The following is a 23,995-nucleotide window of genomic DNA, read 5'->3' as shown; positions in this document are numbered from 1 at the left end:
CAAAATCGAAAAATCTCATAGAAGTTTCGTGTATTTTTCTTTCATTGTATTTTTTTTCAAAGCCCGTTCCATTTCCTACAAGATTGATTTTGATCACTTTTTGATACGATGCAACGGCTTCGAGATAGATTAATTTTTAAAATAAGAATTACAACAGTATTTGAATAACTTACGCCCTTCTCGAATATAATTTTCGAGTGCAACTGGCTCCATTTACACAAAAATTGCTTATATAAGCCTAGGATAATACACAGCAAAAAATCCGATGGTACAATCGCATGCAAAAGCATGCACATCACCTTTGTGAGCAAAAGCATGTAATACTGTATGAGAAAACGTGTACACAAAAAGCATGTACAAAAGAAAAATAAGTAAATTTTGCACACCCCAAAAACATCAATCTGGTGAAAGTCATATCCAGATTACCAAGTTGCGCCCCAACCGTTTCGGCTATCTCACCGTCTTGTAAATGCTGGGTTCAACGCCGATGTACCAGTAGGTTTCCCGTACGTCGTATACTGAATTAACTGTATACGATGTATGGGGAACGTACAGCTACATTGGTGTTGATCAAGTTCAATTTACAGCGGCGAGATAGCCGAGATGGTTGGGGCGCGGACTTGGTAATCTGGATATGACTCTCACCAGATTGTTGTTATTTTTGGTGTGGCCAAAATTAATTTATTTTTCTTTTGTACATGCTTTTTGTGTACACGTTTTCTCATACAATATTACATGCTTTTGCTCACAAAGGTGATGTGCATGCTTTTGCATGCGATTTTACACAGAAATTTTTTACTGTGTATGTTTACAAATTTTCATTGAAATCGGAGAGGGTCTGGTACAAAAGTACCAGTAAAATTCCTGATTTGAGCTGGAATTTCTCTATATTGTTTTGCTTGACTTTATTTATAGTTTATTTCATTTCAACTTACAAAGTGATGTATTATTACCTTTAAAATGTGTAAATTTTCTTTTTGTTTGTTTCCACATTAAATAAGGAAACATTACATCGATAAAGGGGTAATATTTAACCATCAAGTTTTGTGTGATTTTTTTTTGTAAAACTGCTTATCAACACGATGTTAATAACATTTTAAAAGTTCAAGAATAAGCTTTGAATTTATATATTATTATTTTTTTGAAGGCTGAAAATATGATGGTTGAATATTACCTCTTTTCCATGTATATTTATCACAATTTCAATAGAAATAGTAAAATTACTCATTGAAAAATTATACATCTTGGAATAGGTACCTTTTTTACGTCAAAAAACATTGTGTAAATTTACCTCTATTCCGTTGTATTGCCACTTTTTTAAAGTCGAAATCGATGTAGCATTACACCATGAAAGATGTAATAATAAATCTACCAATTTTACACCTTGCAGAATTACCCATTTTTTTACTGTCAAATTTACAGATTATTTGACGTAATAAAATCCAAAATCTTTCAACACTCCCCGAAACATTATTAAACAGTATTTTTTGCATCAGGTTGTTAAAAGAAGATTTTTTCAGCACGAGTCGTACATTTACCCGACAAGTACTGAAAAAATCAAGTTTTGCTACAAGTTTCATACAACATTTCTTGCAATTCCGAATACACCCGTTGAGTGGAATTATAAGTCAAATGTTCAATAAATCGTTATTCGTCATAAAAATGTTGAAAAGTATTAATTTTTGAAACAAGTGCTGAAAAGTTAAATTTTTCAGTATCCATTTCAGTGCTTGAAAAGTGTTGCTATTCGATTCTGTTATTTTTGGTACCGAAAAGTAGTTTTTTTTGTCGTTCAAGAATGACAGGAAAAGTAAGTAGATTCAGGACGGAATTGCAAAAATGATTTTTCACTGTATATTTGGCCAAAAGTGCATTTTAATGGTCTGATAATATATTGGGTGGCATTTGAGGGTTGAATGTTTTTTGGTGTAACGTATGCAAAGTTATTAGTAAATTTTTTTTTTAAATCGTTCAAAAAAAGGTGAAGCAAAATATTGAGAAGGTTGTCTAATCAGCACCAAGTTCCAAATCGTTAAAGGTCGAGTTCAAAAGTGTACTGAGTTGACTAGGAATGACCAATACATGGCAACCTTCTGTCTAAAGTTAGTAACTCTGGCCAGAAGTTGCAAATTTGGTTGAAAGTGTTTTTCCGAAGCACTTTTCTGTACATTTTAATATAATAAATTTAAAAGGTTAAAAGAAGGCCACTTTAAGACAAGCATTTACTTTTTGTTTGAAAATTTGAGTTTACATTTAACATTTAATTTACATTTTTACTCTTTTTGTAATGTTTTTAGATTTCAAATTAAAGGAGATAACTTTGGTTTTTTGACGATTAATTCAAATGTATCTGTACTGTTATTGTTGAAAGCTAAGCCCAAGATAGGAAAAACTACGTTTTGTAAATAGTCCCGACTTGTGTCATCTGGTGACACGTTAGATTTTTCACAACAGCAGCAACAAACATTGTGTACCGGGTTGTCACAGCATGTCATACAATTTAGTGCACAAGAAGGTCCAGGGAAGAGTCCTCGAGCATATTTCCAGTTTATTTTGAGCTACTAAATAAATCGATAGCCGTATATTTGTATGTATCTGTGATAACCGGCTACGAGAAGGGAACAAGAAGCATTTCTATAATCAATCTAGAATCGACAAGTTTTTTTGATCGGATTTTTTTTTGGGATTTTCATGATTGATTAGCTTTGTAGAAGTTGCGGATTGGTCTTGACGTTTTGGTTTAGCTTGAATTTCCTGTGTTTGCGTCATCTCTAACCTTAACTTTGAGCCGCCAGAGATAAACTAATTAGTACACTTTTCTCATTCGCTTGGTAACTCGAAGCCCTGCGGAGCAAAAGGTAACGCACACCAACGCTTGTACGGCAAGCTAAAACACATCCACAATAATACGGTTGATTAATTAGTAACTGGAAACGGGCAAAAATGGTAGAAGTGTGTTGTGTGGCATGCATGTTCTTGTTTCTTTTTCTTCCTTTTTTTCGAAAACCAATGTTGTTTACGAGCTTGAAAACGCAAGCACGCGGTAGCAGTTTACCCGCATCATTGCGTGACTTCGAACGAACTTGACTGACACGTGCAGAAGAGATCAGCAGATGTAGGTGTAAGTCAGGCGAACTGATGACGTTGGTGCGCTGGTCCAGTTAGATCTAGTTAGTGTACTGTCTTTAAATTTTATCGGCTGGTTTATTTAGATAAACCGTAGACAAACCTCTTTCCATAACCAGACGATATTTAAACGAAGTCTCCAGATTCTTCAACGACCATAAATAATTTAATCATGCTAAACGTTTTTCTTTCTGGTACTTTTTTATGTTTAACAAAAAAAACGCAAAAACCATTCCAACCACTCGTAAATTTCTCAATTAGCGAAAGTGCGCCAAAAGTAAAAGTCCGTCGTCGAAATTCCCTCCGAAACCGCGCGCGCCGCCCGATGCTATCCCAGCACAAATTCCGTCCAACCGGTTCTGGGTGTCCCGAGATAAAATCGCAGAAAACGAAAACCGTGTCAATCTGCTGACGGCGGCCCCTCACTCGTAGTGCCCGGTGATAGTTTTCACCCAATAAAATAACCGGTGACGCATATATAATTTCGCCCCGTGGTGGCCTGGTCATGAACTCCGAGATGAACCGGTTCTGTTTCGCTTTGCTGCTTGGCGTTGAGATCGGCGCACTAGTCGCACAAGATGATGGTTTTGCCACTTGACTTTTGTTTTGTTTATTTCTTTCCGTTTCTAACTACCTTTTCTCAAATCGTTTCGTTCGTGCTATGTTGCCACAAATGAATTTATGTCATCATTTTGTAGATCATCCAATGCTTGATCTTTAGTTTCGCTTTAAAATTATAAATTAAAAAAATTAAACTTCGTGCAATTTTGCCATACGTCATACTAAATTTAAGCCAAACTCTATTTATGTTTATTCTATGTAAAAAACTCAAAACACTTCACTTCTAAACCTCAAAAAGCGACATTTGTGACAAGATAGTACACGATCATGACGAAATGCCTTCGTCAAGATCACGGTGATGATGATGCACACGTGTTTATTAGAAAAGTCGTCTTCGAACAGCGAGCGGATTTTCCCCTTTGCTGTTGTAATGCGATGGACCGATATTATATTGGGAATGTCTTGCGCACAACGATCGGCCGGCGCTAACGGGGATTTCCGGCGCTTTTCGCGGTTGTTGACGTCGTCGGGACGGGATTTCTGCGGACCGTCTCTGACAAGTTTATCTGGAAAGTGCCTCTACACAGCGATTCCACGTCGAAACAGTGTGATCTATCTCAAAAGTGCTCCGATTTGGCATGGAAGTTGCTTTGCCAGAATAATTAGACCCGTATTTATTTGTTTGACGATAAGTGTGTTTCTATCTGAAATAGGGTGGTCCGAAAAATTGCGTTTCTTGACGATTTTCGCAAAAAACATTTTTCATAAAAATCAACGTTTTGATTTAGCTTGAATTTCCTGTGTTTGCGTCATCTCTAACCTTAGCTTTGAGCCGCCAGAGATAAACTAATTAGTACACTTTTCTCTTTCGCTTGGTAACTCGAAGCCCTGCGGAGCAAAAGGTAACGCACACCAACGCTTGTACGGCAAGCTAAAAAAAAAACATCCACAATAATACGGTTGATTAATTAGTAACTGGAAACGGGCAAAAATGGTGGAAGTGTGTTGTGTTGTGTGGCATGCATGTTCTTGTTTCTTTTTCTTCCTTTTTCGAAAACCAATGTTGTTTACGAGCTTGAAAACGCAAGCACGCGGTAGCAGTTTACCCGCATCATTGCGTGACTTCGAACGAACTTGACTGACACGTGGAGAAGAGATCAGCAGATGTAGGTGTAAGTCAGGCGAACTGATGACGTTGGTGCGCTGGTCCAGTTAGATCTAGTTAGTGTACTGTCTTTAAATTTTATCGGCTGGTTTATTTAGATAAACCGTAGACAAACCTCTTTCCATAACCAGACGATATTTAAACGAAGTCTCCAGATTCTTCAACGACCATAAATAGTTTAATCTTGCTAAACGTTTCTCTTTCTGGTACTTTTTTATGTTTAAGAAAAAAAAATAAACCCAAAATACTCATTCCAACCAGTCGTAGATTTCTCAATTAGCGAAAGTGCGCCAAAAGTAAAAGTCCGTCGTCGAAATTCCCTCCGAAACGACGCGCGCCGCCCGATGCTATCCCAGCACAAATTCCAGCCAACCGGTTCTGGGTGTCCCGAGATACAATCGCAGAAAACGAAAACCGTGTCAATCTGCTGACGGCGGCCCCTCACTCGTAGTGCCCGGTGATAGTTTTCACCCAATAAAATAACCGGTGACGCATATATAATTTCGCCCCGTGGTGGCCTGGTCATGAACTCCGAGATGAACCGGTTCTGTTTCACTTTGCTGGTTGACGCTGAGATCGGCGCACTAGTCGCACAAGATGATGATTTGCTGCCACTTGACTTTTGTTTTGTTTATTTCTTTCCGTTTCTAACTACTTTTTTCACATCGTTTCGTTCGTGCTATGTTGTCACAAATTAATTTATGTCATCATTTTGTAGATCATCCAATGCTTGATCTTTAGTTTCGCTTTAAAATTATAAATTAAAAAAATTAAACTTCGTGCAATTTTGCCATACGTCATACTAAATTTAAGCCAAACTCTATTTATGTTTATTCTATGTAAAAAACTCAAAACACTTCACTTCTAAACCTCAAAAAGCGACATTTGTGACAAGATAGTACACGATCGCGACCAAATGCCATCGTCAAGATCACGGTGATGATGATGCACACGTGTTTATTAGAAAAGTCGTCTTCGAACAGCGAGCGGATTTTCCCCTTTGCTCTGTTGTAATGCGATGGACCGATATTATATTGGCAATGTCTTGCGCACAACGATCGGCCCGCGTTAACGGGGATTTCCGGCGTTTTTTCGAGGTTGTTGACGTCGTCGGGACGGGATTTCTGCGGACCGTCTCTGACAAGTTTATCTGGAAAGTGCCTCTACACAGCGATTCCACGTCGAAACAGTGTGATCTATCTCAAAAGTGCTCCGATTTGGCATGGAAGTTGCTTTGCCAGAATAATTAGACCCGTATTTATTTGTTTGACGATAAGTGTGTTTCTATCTGAAATAGGGTGGTCCGAAAAATTGCGTTTCTTGACGATTTTCGCAAAAAACATTTTTCATAAAAATCAAAGCTCCGGAACGGCTGAACCAATTTTACCAGATATACAGAAAAAATCTGCTGTTAAAAATTTAAAAGTGTTTTTTATGACGATTTCTAGAGTGGTTTAAAGAAGCAAATTTGGGGACAATCCATAAACCACGTAGACACTTTTTTGGAAATCTCACTCCCCCACACCTCCCATCGTGGATAATTGCCCTCCCCCCTTAAATGTCCACGTTGTTTGTGGATGACCCCTTAGGAATGACACATATTTCTCAATTTTCCATTGACGATATCTTCGAAACTATTGATCAGATTTTCATTGTCATCTAATGAAACCTTTTTAAAATTTTCTCTTCACTTTATTAAAGAATTTCAAAGTCACGACTAATATTTCAAAAAGTGGTGAATTACAAGTCTTCAGCGCTTTTGAAATGTCAGTCGTGATTTAGAAATTCTTTAAATATTTTTTGAGAGATGAGTAAATTTTTCTGCGATTTTGTTTTAACTCTTATTTTTTTATGATTTTTAATTTTTTTCGATATTGTTTAATTAAACTTAAATTTTATCAGACTCGATTACCCGAAACTTTGATTATCCGATGTTTAGATTATCCGTAGTTCAATTATCCGAAGGTTTGTTTGGGACTTCGGATAATCAAATGATTTTTTCACGATTTTTTTAAAATTATTTTTTGCTTTTAACATAAAATTTGAGTTTTACGACCCCATTTGAGTAAAATTGAATCGTAAAAGAATTAGAAAATGAATTATTTAAATATTTCATCACCGTTATTTTGGTCGCCATTTTGGATTTAAAAATCACTTAGGAGTAACGCTTAACAATCATAAATAAGACAACGATCAAATAACATTAAAAATGAAAAAAGAAGGGGGTAAAGTTTGTCAAAATCAAGTTCCCAAATAAATTTCTAAAATTGAAAGGTGCACAAATTTAAAAATATAAACATTTTCAAATTCTTATTTTTGAATTCTTAGATTCTTAAGGGTGCACAGCAGCCAAGGAAGTTGTTGTCTTCTTATTCCAAATTTGTCAAACTTACGGACCCAATCCTGCAAGTATCTGATTATAAAAATAGTCAAACTTTGTTGTGAATAGTTTTGAAGACAGTAACTTAGGGGATGAATAAAAAATCATATCGATTGTTCCCGTAGTTTTGAAGATACTAAAATGTCTATGACAGAAATCTGGGTGCAAAAGCTATGGTTGATGTGTACCGTTAAAATCTTAAATTTGAATACTTAGATTCATACATTCTTCTTAATTTGCTACCATCTTAGAATGCAGAAAACCTGATAACTTTGGAGTATGTTTGGTTTCATATTTTAGGTTAGAGACCTACATTTTGAGAAAAATGAAATTCCGTGATTTGATTACCCGAACTTAAATTTTGGCGAGAATTTCAAAGTATCGAGTACATTATCCATTAGTGGACCCCTTTCCTATAGTGGACCCACTGAAGGGTTTTGATGAAAAATTCAATAACATCACAATTTCAAGCGTGTTGTTGTCTACAAATCTTTTGTTTGGCATGTTCAGCATCATTTAAATCAATGTTGACTGATATTGAATTGTCCTTTTCACCAAAATAAGTGTTTTGAGTTCGACATCTGAAATCAGCCATGGCCACTAGCATTTTTTTTTTCACAACAAAACTGCATTTATATTTTATGATTGAATTAACTATTCAATCATTTTTGACTGATTATTCAACTTCAGCAAGTCGAAATAATGTAAGTTTAAGGAACTTTACTAATATAATGCGAAGAACTGCTCATTTTCGAGCAAAAATCAGGGGGGTCCAATAAAGGACAACGAAAATCCAAACCTTTCCAAAAGTGGACCCCTGTTAATTTAACCTTCAAAAATGAAGAAAACTGTGTATTTAAGCAAAAGTTTCTCTTAAACATACAATAAATGCATGTTGTTATCAACCTAAACGCTTTTTTTCAATTATGAGTATAAAAATAGCTGTTTCATGTTAAAAGTACCAAAAATGCTGAAGCCGTAAAAAAATTATAATTAATCAAAACTATAGTCAATTGTACTTAACTGAAGCATCTTAATTATCAGCAACTGTAAACAAATCTATTGTTTAGTTTCGGTCAACCATTTATGTAATTAATTTGAAAAAATGTGCATCAAAATTACTTTTTTTTATTTTTATGTTTACAGTGGTTTTTGAAACGTTTTCTCTGATCTTTTTCGGAAATTAATGTGTTTTAATGTCTGTTAGGTTTTTTTTTGTTGTTTAGAGTCAAATTTGTTAACAAAACATATTTGTTTATGATGAAAAGTGAGCAAAATCCGTCTTTTATTCATTATATCTATCATTAGACCTACACTGCCCCTGATCGCATAAATGTCCCATATGCATTTTCATCGATTTTGAGTTGTTGATGCAGTTTGGTTCAAAATCGTGTGCTCTTTCAAAAGCGCCTATAACATCCAGTACTTTGTTCTAGAAATAAGGAGAAAATCCAGTTTTTTCGCGAAAACTTAACACGTAGCCTTATGTGTGGGACAAACTTGTTTAGCGTTTTTCTCAGCTTGCTGTTTTTGCATATGGGACATTTATGCGAACATGGGCAGTACACCATGCATCAAAACATCAAATATCGGTTAAATTTGGTATAACAATAACAGTTTGCCTATAGAGCAATTCCATGTCAAATAGGGAATCGGTTGTACCCGACCCTCTCCGATTTCAATGAAACTTTGTGGACATGTTATTCTAGGCATATATAAGCCATTTTTGTGTATACGGAGCCAGTAACACTCGATAATGACATTTGAGAAGGTCGTAAGTGTTTTAAATATTTTTGTATTTCGTAATTTAAGTATTGCTATATCTCGAAGCCGTTGCATCGTATCAAAAAGTGGTCGAAGACAAACTTGTAGGAAATTTGACGGGCTTTCCGAAAAAATACAATGAAAGAAAAAAACACTCCAATTTTATGAGATTTTTTGATTTTTAAGTTTAAAAGTCAAATTTGAAGGTGAGCCCACGATTTTAATTCGTTCAAAATTTTTGTGAAAATAGCCTAAGATGTGACAAAAAGACTCACGAAAAATGCAGGATGGAGCAACTCACCTAAAAAAATACAAAAATCATTTATTGAAACTGTTTTTTTGAAAGGTGCTCTAAGCGTCAAAATTTTCAAAATCCGAGTACGGGAATCGATTCTTCAGACAATTTTACATAAAAGCCTCCATATTGACCATTGTCCTAAGTCCAATCCTTGTGAAGTTACAGCGGTTTTAAAAACAAGAATATTGAAAAAATAGAGTTTTTGATGGTTTTTGGCAATTTCTAAATGACAGACTTGATTTTTCAGTCTCGAAAATATTTTTACCGGAAAGCACGTCCAATTTCCTATAAGTTTGTCTTCGACCACATTTCAATTCGATGTATGGGCTTACTGATATAAGCTAATTGAGTAATTCTCGCTGAAAGTGGACCACTATTTACACAAGGTGCTCAAAAATCAAAAGCAATGTACTTTTCCAATAGCCCCCACCAAGTTATGAATGAAACCATGTTTGGTTGGTTAAATTTGTCCTCACCTCGGCGCCACGAAGCTAAAACATTTTTTTAAATTGGTAATTTTTTGACTTAGGCGCGTCTACAAAATTGCTAATAACTTTGCAAAACTTCAACGAACCCTTGATGTTTAGGGGTGTTTTGGAAAGGAAATGAGCAGAGCTTTCGAATTCACTTGTCAGAAAAATACCGTTCCATACATTTTTTAGCCACAAAACACCAATGTATTTTTAAAAGTCATTTTTGAAGGCCGGCGCCCCGCTTTATCGAAAAACTGACAAATCCATTCGAAAGCTGAGACGATTTCACATAAAGGACCAATAAATCTAAGGTGTATGTTCCTCCTATCTTTTTTAATCTTATTTTGATTCTGCGAGCGCAGCGCTCCGTTCGTATTTTGGGTACCCGAAATGTTGCAATTTGCTTGCCTCATTTTAAGATTTTGTCAAAAAATATAGGTGCTCACTTTTTAAATGATAGTTTATTGCCCAAGGATCAAAATGCACTTTCGATAATTGACCAATATTTATGTTTTTGGGTTCTTCCAGGCAATTTAATGTCGAAAATTTTCTCAGAATTAACAAGCACGGCCTATTATTTACATGCGGTATATGTTTTGGAGGCCAGAGTATGGTTTCTTATAGTTATTTTGGTCGCTGAATTCGGATCTGGAATCAAATTTCAGATTAACAGTTAAATTTGGAGCCACGCCCAAAAGTTATTTGCGGTAATATGCTGTAATTTTAATCGCTAGTGAATTCGGTCATATTTCATCTTTCGCTCACCTTTAATTGATATTTTACTCTCGGATTTTTTTTTATGGAGAATCTGCCAGTCTTCCTTCGCGAGACAAAGATCGTTTTACGAGCAACACCTAGAGGATCAAACATCAAAAACGAAAAGGAAGTTCACCAGAATTTTCGACAAATCGGAGAATACAACTAAAACCATACCCAAGAAGAATGAAAAAGCGATCCACAACGGAACCAACATTAGTCTACCACCTGAGACAGAAACATTGCTTAGTCTGGGACCCAAATTTGCGCTACCAATCACCAACCATCCAAGGACCGTCTACTTCCACTTCATCTCGGATGTGGAAAACATTTTTTTTTTTTTTTTGAGCGTGGCTAAAATATCACTGTTCACTGTTTATCTGAAGTCTGATTCCAGATCCGAATTCAGCGACCAAAATAACTATAAGAAACCATACTCTGGTCCCCCAAACATATGCCGTATGTAAATAATAGGCCGTGCTTGTTAATTCTGAGAAATTTGTAAAATTGGCACTTTTTTTTCTCACTAAAACTAAAATATCTTGGCACTGGAGTATCGAAATTAGGGTTTCTTTTAGAAAAAAATGTTCGTGGTGAAATGCTACATTCATTAGTTCTACTGAAAAAAAAAGTCCACCCAATTGTAAGTGAGCATTTTACAAAAAAAAGTAAACAAAAACAATTTTTCGATATTAAATTGCCTGGAAAACCCCAAAAACATAAATAATGGATAATTATTGAAAGTGCATTTTGATCCTTGGACAATGAACTATCATTTAAAAAGTGAGCACCTATATTTTTTGACAAAATCTTAAAATGAGGCAAGCAAATTGCAACATTTCGGGTACCCAAAATACGAACGGAGCGCTGCGCTCGCAGAATCAAAATAAGATTAAAAAAGATAGGAGGAACATACACCTTAGATTTATTGGTCCTTTATGTGAAATCGTCTCAGCTTTCGAATGTATTTGTCAGTTTTTCGATAAAGCGGGGCGCCGGCCTTCAAAAATGACTTTTAAAAATACATTGGTGTTTTGTGGCTAAAAAATGTATGGAACGGTATTTTTCTGACAAGTGAATTCGAAAGCTCTGCTCATTTCCTTTCCAAAACACCCCTAAACATTAAGGGTTCGTTGAAGTTTTGCAAAGTTATTAGCAATTTTGTAGACGCGCCTAAGTCAAAAAATTACCAATTTAAAAAAATGTTTTAGCTTCGTGGCGCCGAGGTGAGGAAAAATTTAACCAACCAAACATGGTTTCATTCATAACTTGGTGGGGGCTATTGGAAAAGTACATTGCTTTTGATTTTTGAGCACCTTGTGTAAATAGTGGTCCACTTTCAGCGAGAATTACTCAATTACATTGCAAATAACTGAAAACATAATATTTTTTCAGTGTAGTATGGTAACCTGGATAGAAAAAAAATATTTTTTTGTTTTACATATAAAAAATCACCAATTTTAGATTTTTGTATTTTTTTTAAATTCAAAATTTCAAAATCGGCTTCGTCATGCACACGGGATATGTCTTGGAAGTCTTCAACCTTAAATTTTTTTGATTTTTTTTCCGAAATGAAATAATTATTGTTAAGGATCCCTCTGTTTTATTTCATTCTAAGTAGACAGTCGCATTCGAAAAGGAAAATCTAAATTATTCCTTACGAGCTGCGTACCAGCCTTGCGGGTTTGTATGTTGCTCATTTGAGCCGGCTGCGCAAAAATGGTCATTTTTAGAAGCTAATAACTTTTCAGCCAAAAATCTTTAAAATATGGTGTCTTCGGGAAAGTTGTTCTAAATTTAATGAAGGTTTTACATCTGAGATTTGATAAACATTGGACGACTATTGCGCCCTCTACAGGTAAAAAACTGAAACAGTTGTTTTTCTTTGCTAGTGATGGGTCAATCTTTGATTTCAGAGGGTAGCCCCGAGAAAGCCCGGATTAGGACCAACCTACTATACATGTGTGGGTACCAAAAGTTGCTCAATTTTAAGAGATAAAAAATATGCTGAAAATGTTAAAATTAAGGAATTGGAAAGGCTTTGCTTAGCATAATCCAATTTTTATAAATTTACATAAAAATGGTTCAAATCGGGACACATGGTTTTGCTCAAAGTTTTTTTTTGTTTTCGGTTTAAACAGATTCGAGATTATCCACAACACAAACCAACTTGCAACTTTGCAAAAAAGAACCACTTCTCCGTTGTCCATTTCAATCTTGGCCTCTCAAAAAAAAGTTCAAAACTCACGTACAAACAGTACACACAGTTACATAAACTGATAGTAGTGCTGGGCTGCTGATACATTTCACCTTGCCGAGCAATGCCAGCCCAGATAACTGTGTACCTGGTAGGTACTGCATACTTTTTATCACCACTGCTGTCTGACTGACGAACGAAGACCACGTCAACGTGTTGTCGATTTGCGTCGGCAATTCGATCAATCAATCCAAACTATTCTGGTGTGATATATAACCGAGAACGACGCTCCGGCGACGTCACGTGACGCTCAACGGCTTGCGCCACTTCGACCTTCCTGGGGCGATCAGCGGTTCGTTATAGTTTTGAACGATACGAGTTCGCTGGCGAGAGAGTCACATAAGTGATGTGTTGTGAAGTTTGCTGGACAGTTCGTTGCAAAAGAAGGCTCCTCTATGAGTGTGTATGTTTACACGCCGGGAATTGATAACAAACGAGTCAGCCGGTTTCATTGAGGGCGAGCGAACAATTCGTTTTCATTGGATTGTTATCAAAACCGCACTTGATTACATGCTGAACTAAGCTGAACAAGTTTGCTGGAGTAAGCGGTAATTTAGAGGTTAATTTAAATCGAGGAAATTGTTCAAATTTGTTCCACGAACAACTTTTAAGAATCTCAATTAATAGGAGTAAGCAATCGCCTCAGGAGTTGCTACCAGCCTGATCTTAATTAGTTTTCCGAAACAGCAGAAAAGACAAATTTCCCTCAGGGGTGTTTCATGATATAGCTGAGAGAATCCTCTTGAAAGCTTCCTCGAAGGAGCACAGCCGATGGTGATGGAGAAATTCGCATCTCGTGAGAAAAAAAGAAGCAACTTTCGACCTTATCAGTTTCCGAACAAAAGTGCAAAGTTGAAGTCGAGTTTTATTTGCTGTTTCTAGAAACTTCAAAAACGCTTGCCCTACCAAGAATGTAATACTAATCTATTCTTTTTTCTTCTTCTTCTTGCAGCAGCCCCTGTTAAAGGGGTACAAAGTACGCTCGGGTCACGATGGGGAAGTTACTGTCCAAAATCTTCGGCAACAAGGAGATGAGAATACTGATGCTGGGATTGGACGCCGCTGGAAAAACTAGTGAGTCTCTCAACCCCAAGTCTTCGTCTTCTGTTGATATAACTAACCCTTGTCCCTCCCGTCCCTCCAGCTATTTTATATAAGCTAAAATTAGGTCAATCGGTAACGACAATTCCAACGGTGGGCTTCAACGTCGAAACCGTGACGTACAAGAACGTCAAATTCAACGTGTGGGACGTCGGCGGCCAGGATAAAATTAGACCGCTGTGGAGGCACTACTACACAGGTAGGTGATCCGATTACCCTTTCTAAACGACGTTTAAAAAACCCGTTCTAACGGCACGTTTCAACTCGGCTTTTTAGGCACACAAGGACTCATCTTCGTCGTGGACTGTGCGGACCGGGACCGGATAGACGAGGCGCGGCAGGAACTGCACCGGATAATCAACGACCGGGAGATGCGGGACGCGATCATACTGATATTTGCCAACAAGCAGGATCTACCAGAAGGTAAGGGGGTAACTAGTTGCGGGGTTCCTCTTGTCAATGTTTACATTTGTTTATAGGACCTTATCAAAAAAAAGTCAAGATAAGCCTATTGAGCAATTCTCTGAGATTTCGGTCATTCGATTTTTTTTGTATTTTTTAATCCGGCTGAAACTTTTTTGGTGCCTTCGGTATGCCCAAAGAAGCCATTTTGCATCATTAGTTCGTTCATATAATTTTCCATACAAATTTGGCAGCTGTCCATACAAAAATGATATGTGAAAATTCAAAAATCTGTATCTTTTGAAGGAATTTTTTGATCGATTTGGTGTCTTCGGCAAAGTTGTAGGTATGGATATGGACTACAATGAAAAAAAATGATACACGGTAAAAAAATTTTGGTGATTTTTAATTTAACTTTTTGTCACTAAAACTTGATTTGCAAAAAAACACTATTTTTAATTTTTTTAATTTTTTGATATGTTTTAGAGGACATAAAATGCCAACTTTTCAGAAATTTCCAGAATGGGCAAAAAATCTTTGACCGAGTTATGATTTTTTGAATCAATACAGATTTTTTCAAAAAATCGAAATATTGGTCGCAAAAATTTTTCAACTTCATTTTTCGATGTAAAATTGAATTTGCAATCAAAAAGTACTTTAGTGAATTTTTGATAAAGTGCACCGTTTTCAAGTTATAACCCTTTTTAGGTAACTTTTTTGAAAATAGTCGCAGTTTTTTATTTTTTAATATTAGTGCCCATGTTTGCCCACCTTTGAAAAAAATATTTTCGAAAAGCTGAGAAAATTCTCTGTATTTTGCTTTATTGAACTTTGTTGATACGACCTTTAGTTGCTGAGATATTGCCATGCAAAGGTTAAAAAACAGGAAAATTGATGTTTTCTAAGTTTCACCCAAACAACCCACCATTTTCTAATGTCGATATCTCAGCAATTAATGGTCCGATTTACAATAAGAAAATATTTTCTAACATTCGTGAAATTTTCCGATCTTTTCGAAAAAAATATTTTCAAAAATTTTAAATCAAGACAAACATTTCAAATGGGCGTAATATTGAAAGTTTGGCCCGTTTAAAATGTTAGTCTTGATTTTAAATTTTTGAAAATATTTTTTTCTAAAAGATCGGAAAATTTCACGAATGTTTCATGTTTTAACATTGTAAATCGGACCTATAGTTGCTGAGATATCGACATTAGAAAATGGTGGGTTGTTTGGGTGAGACTTAGAAAACAGCAATTTTCCTGTTTTTTAACCTTTGCATGGCAATATCTCAGCAACGAAAGGTCGTATCAACAAAGTTCAATAAAGCAAAATACAGAGAATTTTCTCAGCTTTTCGAAAATATTTTTTTCAAAGGTGGGCAAACAAGGGCACTAATTTAAAAAAATTAAAAACTGCGACTATTTTTTAAAAAATTACCTAAAAATGGTTATAACTTGAAAACGGTGCACTTTATTAAAAATTCACTAAAGTACTTTTTGATTGCAAATTCAATTTTACATCGAAAAATGAAGTCGAAAAATTTTTGCGACCAATATTTTGATTTTTTGAAAAAATCTGTATTGATTCAAAAAATCATAACTCGGTCAAAAATTTTTTGCCCATTCTGGAAATTTCTGAAAAGTTGACATTTTATGTCCTCTAAAACATATCAAAAAATTAAAAAAATTAAAAATAGTGTTTTTTTGCAAATCAAGTTTTAGTGACAAAAAGTTAAATTAAAAATCACCAAAATTTTTTTTACCGTGTATCATTTTTTTTTCAGTGTAGTCCATATCCATACCTTCAACTTTGCCGAATACACCAAATCGATCAAAAAATTCCTTCAAAAGATACAGATTTTTGAATTTTCACATATCATTTTTGTATGGACAGCTGCCAAATTTGTATGGAAAATTATATGAACGAACTAATGATGCAAAATGGCTTCTTTGGGCATACCCAAGGCACCAAAAAAGTTTCAGCCGGATTAAAAAATACAAAAGTTAAAATTAAAGAAAAAAGACCGATTCCGTAGAGAACTGCTCTATTTATTTGTATCGCACTGCTTATAACTCATCAGGATCAACTCGGATCTTCTTGCACCCTTCGACAAAGTTTTAGGGAATTGCATTTCCTACAAGAATCTAACATTTGGACAAATTTGAGCAATACTAGCTCCACCTGCCAGCAAAATCCTGATGCAAGGTTTCCCCGATACATTTTCGCATTTTTTCCAATACAAATTTCAACGCTCAACAGCTACTCGAAACCTTAACCGATTTGGCTCAAACTTGGTACAGACACTTATTTTGACCTCAGCAATCGAGCCAGGTGGTATTACCTAGGCTTTTCCAAAGTTTTGCCTTCCTCACTGAGGTAAGGCTGTAATCCTGCTTAAAAATTAACTTTTTATTAAAGCTCGTAGACCCACGTTCACGTATACCTATTGCAGGGGTGCCCAACCTTTTGGCCCTGCGGGCTAGATCTGATTTTTCTGAAGCAGTGGCGGGCCGGAACTAATATTTGATAAAAGTTGAAAAAGTAAACACAATATTTTTTTCTAATTTTCTTATGTTTGGGTTCTTTTAAAGTAAGTGGTGTTGCAAATATGATTCATATATTTTGAATTTTAGAATGAAAAACAAAGATAACATTCAAAAATGTGTTTATTTGACTTATTTTAATTTTTGTTTGTTTAAAATTGTATAGATATTGTTTTTGACGATTGCATTAAATACCTTGACGTATTATTTTATATAAAAAAATTATTCAAATTTCAATGATTATTGCAATTTTTTTATGTTTTTGATACATTTTTTAATATTTTTAAAATATTTGCAGCGATCTATTTTCAGTATGAATAATTTGATCTTTAAAACTTAAAAAAAAAACTTTATCACTAAAAAGTTGTTCTGGAAAAATACATTAGTTTTGCTTACTTATTTATAAAAAAAGAAAATAGAAAAAAAACTTCAATTTGAAGTAAACACAGTTAAAACTGAAAGAAATAAAATTTATTCTCTTTTTGTAAATTTTAGGACAACGATCCAAGTTTTTTCATAAATTTCACAATTTTACGAAGTGGATATTTTTGTTTTCCTGCAAAATTTTTCACTTAAAAAATATCAATATAAAAATTATAAGAATTAAATTCAAACATGAAGAATGTTCTTATAATATGTTAAAATTTTATATCAAGCTTATTATTTAAATTCAGACAATTATTTCATTCATTTAATACTTCATGAACAGCCTTAAGGGTCGGTCATAGAACTATTTTGAAAAGCAGTCGCGGGCCGGATGAAATGGCTTCACGAACCGGATCCGGCCCGCGGGCCGGACGTTGGGCAGGCCTGACCTATTGTCTCAGAATCGAAAACTGAACAAATGTCTGTGTGTCTGTGTGTTACCAAAATTGTCACTCAGTTTTCTCAGCAGTGGCTGAACCGATTCAGGCCAAAACAGTCGCATTTGACTCGGTTTAGGGTCCCATAGATCGAGTTTAAAAAAAAAAAGTTTCGATAAGTTATGTATAAAAATAGAAATCATATCGAATATCGTCATGTTATATTTATTTTGATAGGTAATCAGGTAATCAAAATACCTTTCAAACGAGTCTAAAAGATCGAAGATATGGCAAACCTGTCTGAAGTTATGACCACTTAAGTGATATTTAGGTACAGTCCAGACTCGACTATCCGAAGGCCTCGGAAAAATTTCACTTCGGATAATCGAAGCACGAAACATTTTTTTTCTTTGTCTTATTTTTGATTGTCGAGCTTAAGTATGGCCCCTAAACTTCTCTAACGTGATTTAGAATTTTTAAATCCAAGATGGCGACCAATATGGCGGGGACGAAACATTGAAAAAATGCATTTTTTTATTTAAAAGTCAATCAACTATTCAAATGTAACTAAAATAGGGTCGTAGAACTCGAATTTCATGTTTGAAACAAGAAAATGAAAAAAACGAAAAAGTTTTTTTTTTGTGATTCGATTATTCGAAGTCCCATACAAACCTTTGGATAATCGAACTTCGGATAATCGAGTCTGGTCTGTAATATTTTTAAGCCAGATTTCACTTATCTGTACGAAAACTAAATCCGGATCCATCTTCCGAGCTATCGAGTCTGGATTGTAATCAAAAGACCATTCAAATGAGTCCAAAACATTGAAGATTCGGCAACCCTGGCTAAAGTTATAACTACATACGTGATATGTATGCACTTTTATTAGCCGGATCTCACTTATCTGTACGCAAATTACGTCCAGATCTAACATCCGCCCTATCGTTGAATATGGGTCATTCCATCAGAAGCGGAACAGCATTTGAAAATTACCATCTCCGGTTCTGCTCAAATTTGGCAGAGCTGTTGAGACTATCAAAACATGCAAAAATCCCGAATTTCATCCAAATCGGATTTCCCTCTCCAGTTTTGTACCCTCCCAAAAAATCGACTTTTTGGCGATTTTTGAGCGAAACCCCTATCTTCAAACGGCGATTGCTCAGGAACCACAAATCTTAGAGGGTCGGTCTTCGACTCAATTTTGATGGAAACAGAATCCATTTCCGTGATCAAAATTTGGATTTAAATATTTTGTCTACCTGTATTGCGCAATTGAAAACTTTAAATGGCCGTATCTCATAACAGCCCTATTTATTTTTTAAATTTGACCTCACCATCGTATTCCCCGTCCAATTTTACATAAGAATCAATTATCGACAGAAAGGAATATGTTTCGTTCCAGAGATATCGAATTTTAAAGTTTTGAGTATTTGAAATTACCTAAATTAGCTACACTCGCCGCATATGCTAGTAGCACTCAGTCGTGCTGAGGTGGTCCGATTTGGATGAAATTCGGGATTTTTGCATGTTTTGATTGTCTCAACAGTTCTGCCAAATTTGAGCAGAATCGGAGATGGTAATTTTCAAATTTGCATTTTTTCTTGCACACTTCAGGTGGAATGATCCATATGTAATTGAAAACCTTCCAAACCCGTCTAAAAAATCCAAGATCTGGCAACTCTGTCAATATTGTGAAGGCAGACAAAAATCAAAATCGCAACCTGTCAATGCATGTTGCGCCACAGGCTGATGTACACGCTTACGACAAACCACTCAATTTTTGTACGGCGCAACAGATTTTTTCGCGCAGCAGAAAAGATGCGCATTTCGGTTTGGTGGTGCGCAGATAATACATTTTGAGACTAGATCTTAAATTAACTTCGTTGGTTTCATATTTAAAACCTAGTTTTCTGCGTACATCGTTTCCAAAAAATGTATAATCCAGATGATTTTTTTTCCGGATCTTTTTTGTGATCCAGAATTGGTTAGGAGTGAGGAAGTCATCAACCACGTAGGTGGATTAAGTTAGTTTTTTTTTCTTGTCACCCTAGTGATCACACACTTCACGTGTTGTCCTTCGAACGAGGAAACAATACAGGACCGCTAGAGCGTCCAATTTCCCGGCGTTAGAAAAATCTTGAATTAGAACTAATTTCCCGGAAAATCCTGGGAATTCCAGGGAAATTTAAAATGTATTGAAATTTGTTCTGATTCCGATTAATATTTTGTTACGAAATTGTATAGGACAGCAACTTTGATGGTCTAAATAAGTGTGAGGATCAATTAATTGCTTGACTATTTGTAAAAAATATTCAGCTTTTTGTAAATAAATAAATTTACAAATTTTATAAACTGTACGCTAAATTGTACAATAAATTGCTCTACTACCATAACATAACTTTTAAACTTTCCGCTGGGATCAGTTTAAGTGAATGTGATTAAGATTAAGTTACCGCAGATGAATTCAGTTTTGGACGGTTTTAATGCCACCGGACTGTATATTTCGCGAAATATTTAGACAGGGCTAAATGGTTTTTCTCCAAAGTTTGTTTGAAGAATTAGTGCAGTTCGCTACTCCCACATATTGCATGCAATTTTTTGGTTGTATGCAAAAGCGATGAACCGCCCTAATTCTCCATACAATCTTTGGAGAAACCTCAAAATTCAAAGTGTACGTGTTTCTGGGGACTCCCCTTGAGTTGAGCCTGCGCATTTTTTTTGTCATTTTTTGTAGGTCAGTGTAACGTAACCACAATGTTTATCGGTATCATCAGGATGATTACGATAATTTATCTAGTCATCCGAAACTTCCGGGAAATTTGAGTAAGAGTTTGCCAAAGACACAGATCATACACGCAAAACTTCATTGAGTAACGTCATGATTCGAATTCCCGGACGCTTCGAAACCCGGTCACCTCATCTTGTTTTATCAATTATTTGCATATAAGTTTGCATAATAATTGTCGAAACTGTGTTATTTGATGAATTCTAACATTAACTTTTATATCAAATTAGTTTGGACACTTAAGTCAATGCTAGAAAAATAAAAATATGAGTTTACCAAAAATGTGAAACATTTCACTGAAATATTTCATAGGCGTCCGAAGAACCGGGAAGGCAAACCAGAAATTTATGGTTTCCTTATATTCTAGCAATTTTTTATACAAAATATCGAATGTTTTGATGCTAACAGCTTATTTAAGACCTAAAAAAATGCAATTAACTAAAATTTCCGTCCAAATTTGTGAGATTCATGAGCAAAATCGAGTGTCTGGAATTCAAAGCAAAAGTGTCCCGATTTTGAATCAGCTTCTAGCAGTGTCCGGGATTCGAAGCACAACAAGTCATTTTAATTTGAAAATTCTGAGAAAACTGGTAAGAATAGATATATTTGTCATGCATACTCTTGAAAATGACTGTTTATACTACATCCTGATGATATTTCTACATTTCCAACTCATTACATGATTTTTTGCCAGCTACATATAACAAAAATGGAATGCTACTGAAGGAGCTATTACACTACGGCAAACAAATAAACAAACTGGCACTTTTTGACAGTTTGCCAGTTTGACTGCTTTGTTTGTTTGCCTGGATTTGCATGTACAAACGTCATCCTGCATACATTTTGCCTTGTTTTCGAGTTTGGCAAACTGTCAAACACGAAAAAGTGCGAGTTTGTTTGTCTGCGGTAGTGTAATAGCTCCTTTAAGTGTCCGGATTTCGAATCATGACGTTACGTGAATGACGTGATTTTGTTATTTTTTTCACCGAACAAATGCACTAACCGTGTAAATTTCTTTTCTCATTCCAGCAATGAAACCCCACGAGATCCAGGAGAAGCTCGGCCTGACGCGGATACGCGACCGCAACTGGTACGTGCAGCCGTCGTGCGCGACGACCGGCGACGGCCTGTACGAGGGCCTGACGTGGCTCACCTCGAACCACAAGTTATGAGAGTAATTGTGTGCTGATAACACAACACCTTAGAGAAAAAGAAAAAAAAAACGTGTGCGCGTGAGAACGAGCGAGAGAGAGCGAGTGTCGTCGTCCGAAAAGAACACAAACATTGTCACACAGCGAGGATCTACGGAAAATTTATCGTAGCGTGTGTGACGTTGCTGATGTTGTCGTGTTGCCAAGCCTCCAATTCCTAACTGTTGTGTGCGCCCCCTCCTCCTTCCGGTCCTCATCAACAACAACAACACTGTAGCCTAAACACACACACATTCACAAAATCTACCTACATAATTACTAAAGAAATGAAAACAAACAATGCTACAATACTGTTATGGGTAAAATATATGCGTGCACCTCTTTACACAATTTTACGATTCGTTCTTGTTTTTTGGGTTCGTCGAGTAAATTTAAAAAATAAAAGAAAGAAGAAAACAAACACAAAAAGCAAATCTATCCGGCCTTGAAACGGATTCAAAACCTATATCTTTATCGATTAGAGAAAGTGAGAGAAAAAATGGGGGAAATTTAAACAAATAAATGAACAAAGCAAGTGAGAAAGTTTAAAGTAAGTGCATAAGTAACGTGTAATCGATTAATTTGAGCTATATTTAAACAAAAGAAAGACGTTCAAATTAAAGCTGAAAAGAAACACAAATTCGCTGCACTCTATTGTTCTCTATCCCAAGTTTCCGCCCTGTTTCGCCTGTTTCCCGCCAGTCGCACACTCAAAAACACACTCTCACACATTCTATCCAGAGATTGTAGCTAATATTTATTCATTAAAGCAAAGTAAAAGATTAAACAAGAACCGATCGCAGGTTGAGCGTGATCAAAACGAAAACCATCACGAAAGTAGCGAAATCAAAGATAGAGTGCAACACAAAAAGGAATTTTCTTGGAGTGACGATCGATCGAAGAAGGAGAAGAGTTTTACTTGTATATACTATGAAAGTGCATAATTATTCAGCGGAAAGAAAAGGGGAAAACTCACACACATTAAACAAAGCTTGAGAATGAAAACAAAAACACACATTAAAGAACACTTATTTTGTAAGCAATTGAATGATGTCGAGAGATAAATAATAAATAGGAGAAAACAAGCAAAACAAACGAACGACAGTCATTCACCAGCAGAGCTAATTGTACATATTATAAATGGCCACATAACACACAGACACACCCAACATGTAAAACGAGTTAAAGTGCGTAAGGAAACTGAAACAGCAAAACAAAACTAGGGAAATAATTTCAAATGAGAAGAAAAAAAATCTGCATTCGTATCCTTAGAAGAAAAAAAACAAATATATTAAAAACATTCAGAAAACAATAGAAATCACGAATTCCCCCAAACTCTAGAACGGGCATAAAATTCAAACAGATCAAAGTGTGCTTTGAGCGAGCGAGCGACTGACTGTGTGCGCGGGTGTAATTGTGCGAATGTGTGCGCTGCAAGGTGTGCTTTTTTGAGTTTTGTTTTTCGTTTTAATCTAAATGAAACCCAAACTAATTTGCTACGTTGTTTTTATTTAGGTTTGACGCGCGCGCGCTTATTTTGTTCCGCCTTGTCATAAAGATTTATTTTTACACAACCACAAGAACGCATAAAATTCACACACACACAAACATATTTTATTTACGTTTCATCCCCGCTAATTTCGGTTGTCGTTTACTAGTTGTTTATATTATTTGAACGGCGATCAGATTGTGTTTAGCGTGTAAGAGAACGGAGCCGAAAATGATGGCTCGGCAAAAGACGAAAATGAAAAATACTAAAAAGAAAGGATCGTCGCGGCGATTGAGTTGCGAAGAAGAAAAAAAAAAACAAAATGGCGAATGAGAAAAAAAGAACAAGAAAACACTGGAAACTCAGTAAAGGAAATATTAGAAATGTATTTTAGCATTTATATAGCGAGAGCAGGAAGGCAACAAGTGGAAAAAAACAGATTAAATAAAGCTAGAAATCTACATCATGAAGAAATAATAAAAATAAATCCGTGTTTGAACTGCTCCTTCGAAATGTTTCCTCAAACTCTTACACCGTCGCATTGGCTGTTTCCAGTCTTTGCTCATAGCTGGGGCACGAACCTACTGCGGTGTAGTGTGATTCGGCGTTTTGAATTGTAGTTGGCGCTGACATGCGCCGTAAGATATTCTCCCCCCCTTTCAAAATTGGTCTTTCGAAATTAGGCAAAAAAATGTTTTCAAAAAACTTCGAAATTTCAAAGGAAAAAGAAGTCCAACCAACTGAAGAAAAATTGAAATACATTTTCCTGCGTTTAAAATCATATTTAACATGTCTGGGATCGATCAAAAATATTTTAAATTTTTGTGGAACAATGTCCAATGTCAATAAACAAAAACAAACCGAAATGAACGAGGGGTCAGTGAATCCAAAATACAAGTTC

The 23,995-nt window shown here is 35.6% G+C and overlaps 1 protein-coding gene across 2 annotated transcripts in view; it reads left to right on the top strand.

Annotated features, from left to right (window-relative positions):
• The window catches only part of LOC120415739 (ADP-ribosylation factor 6), a 60,327-nt gene extending 36,977 nt beyond the window's left edge, over nt 1-23,350 (top strand). Inside the window, exons 2-5 of one of the 2 annotated variants that reach the window (XM_039577341.2) lie at nt 13,736-13,854; nt 13,925-14,080; nt 14,158-14,304; nt 21,445-23,350. In XM_039577341.2, coding sequence (XP_039433275.1) covers nt 13,773-13,854; nt 13,925-14,080; nt 14,158-14,304; nt 21,445-21,587 — 528 coding nt within the window. In that variant the 5' untranslated portion in view covers nt 13,736-13,772 and the 3' untranslated portion in view covers nt 21,588-23,350. Of the gene's footprint in view, nt 1-13,732; nt 13,855-13,924; nt 14,081-14,157; nt 14,305-21,444 lie in introns of both variants that reach the window. The other variant, XM_039577340.2, reaches the window with a different exon arrangement.
• Nucleotides 23,351-23,995: the final 645 nt, after the last annotated feature.

Source organism: Culex pipiens, chromosome 3 (assembly GCF_016801865.2).
Source record: "Culex pipiens pallens isolate TS chromosome 3, TS_CPP_V2, whole genome shotgun sequence".
NCBI lineage: Eukaryota > Metazoa > Arthropoda > Insecta > Diptera > Culicidae > Culex > Culex pipiens.
Note: the sequence above shows the minus strand (reverse complement) of the source record. Positions and strands in the feature narration are given on the sequence as shown.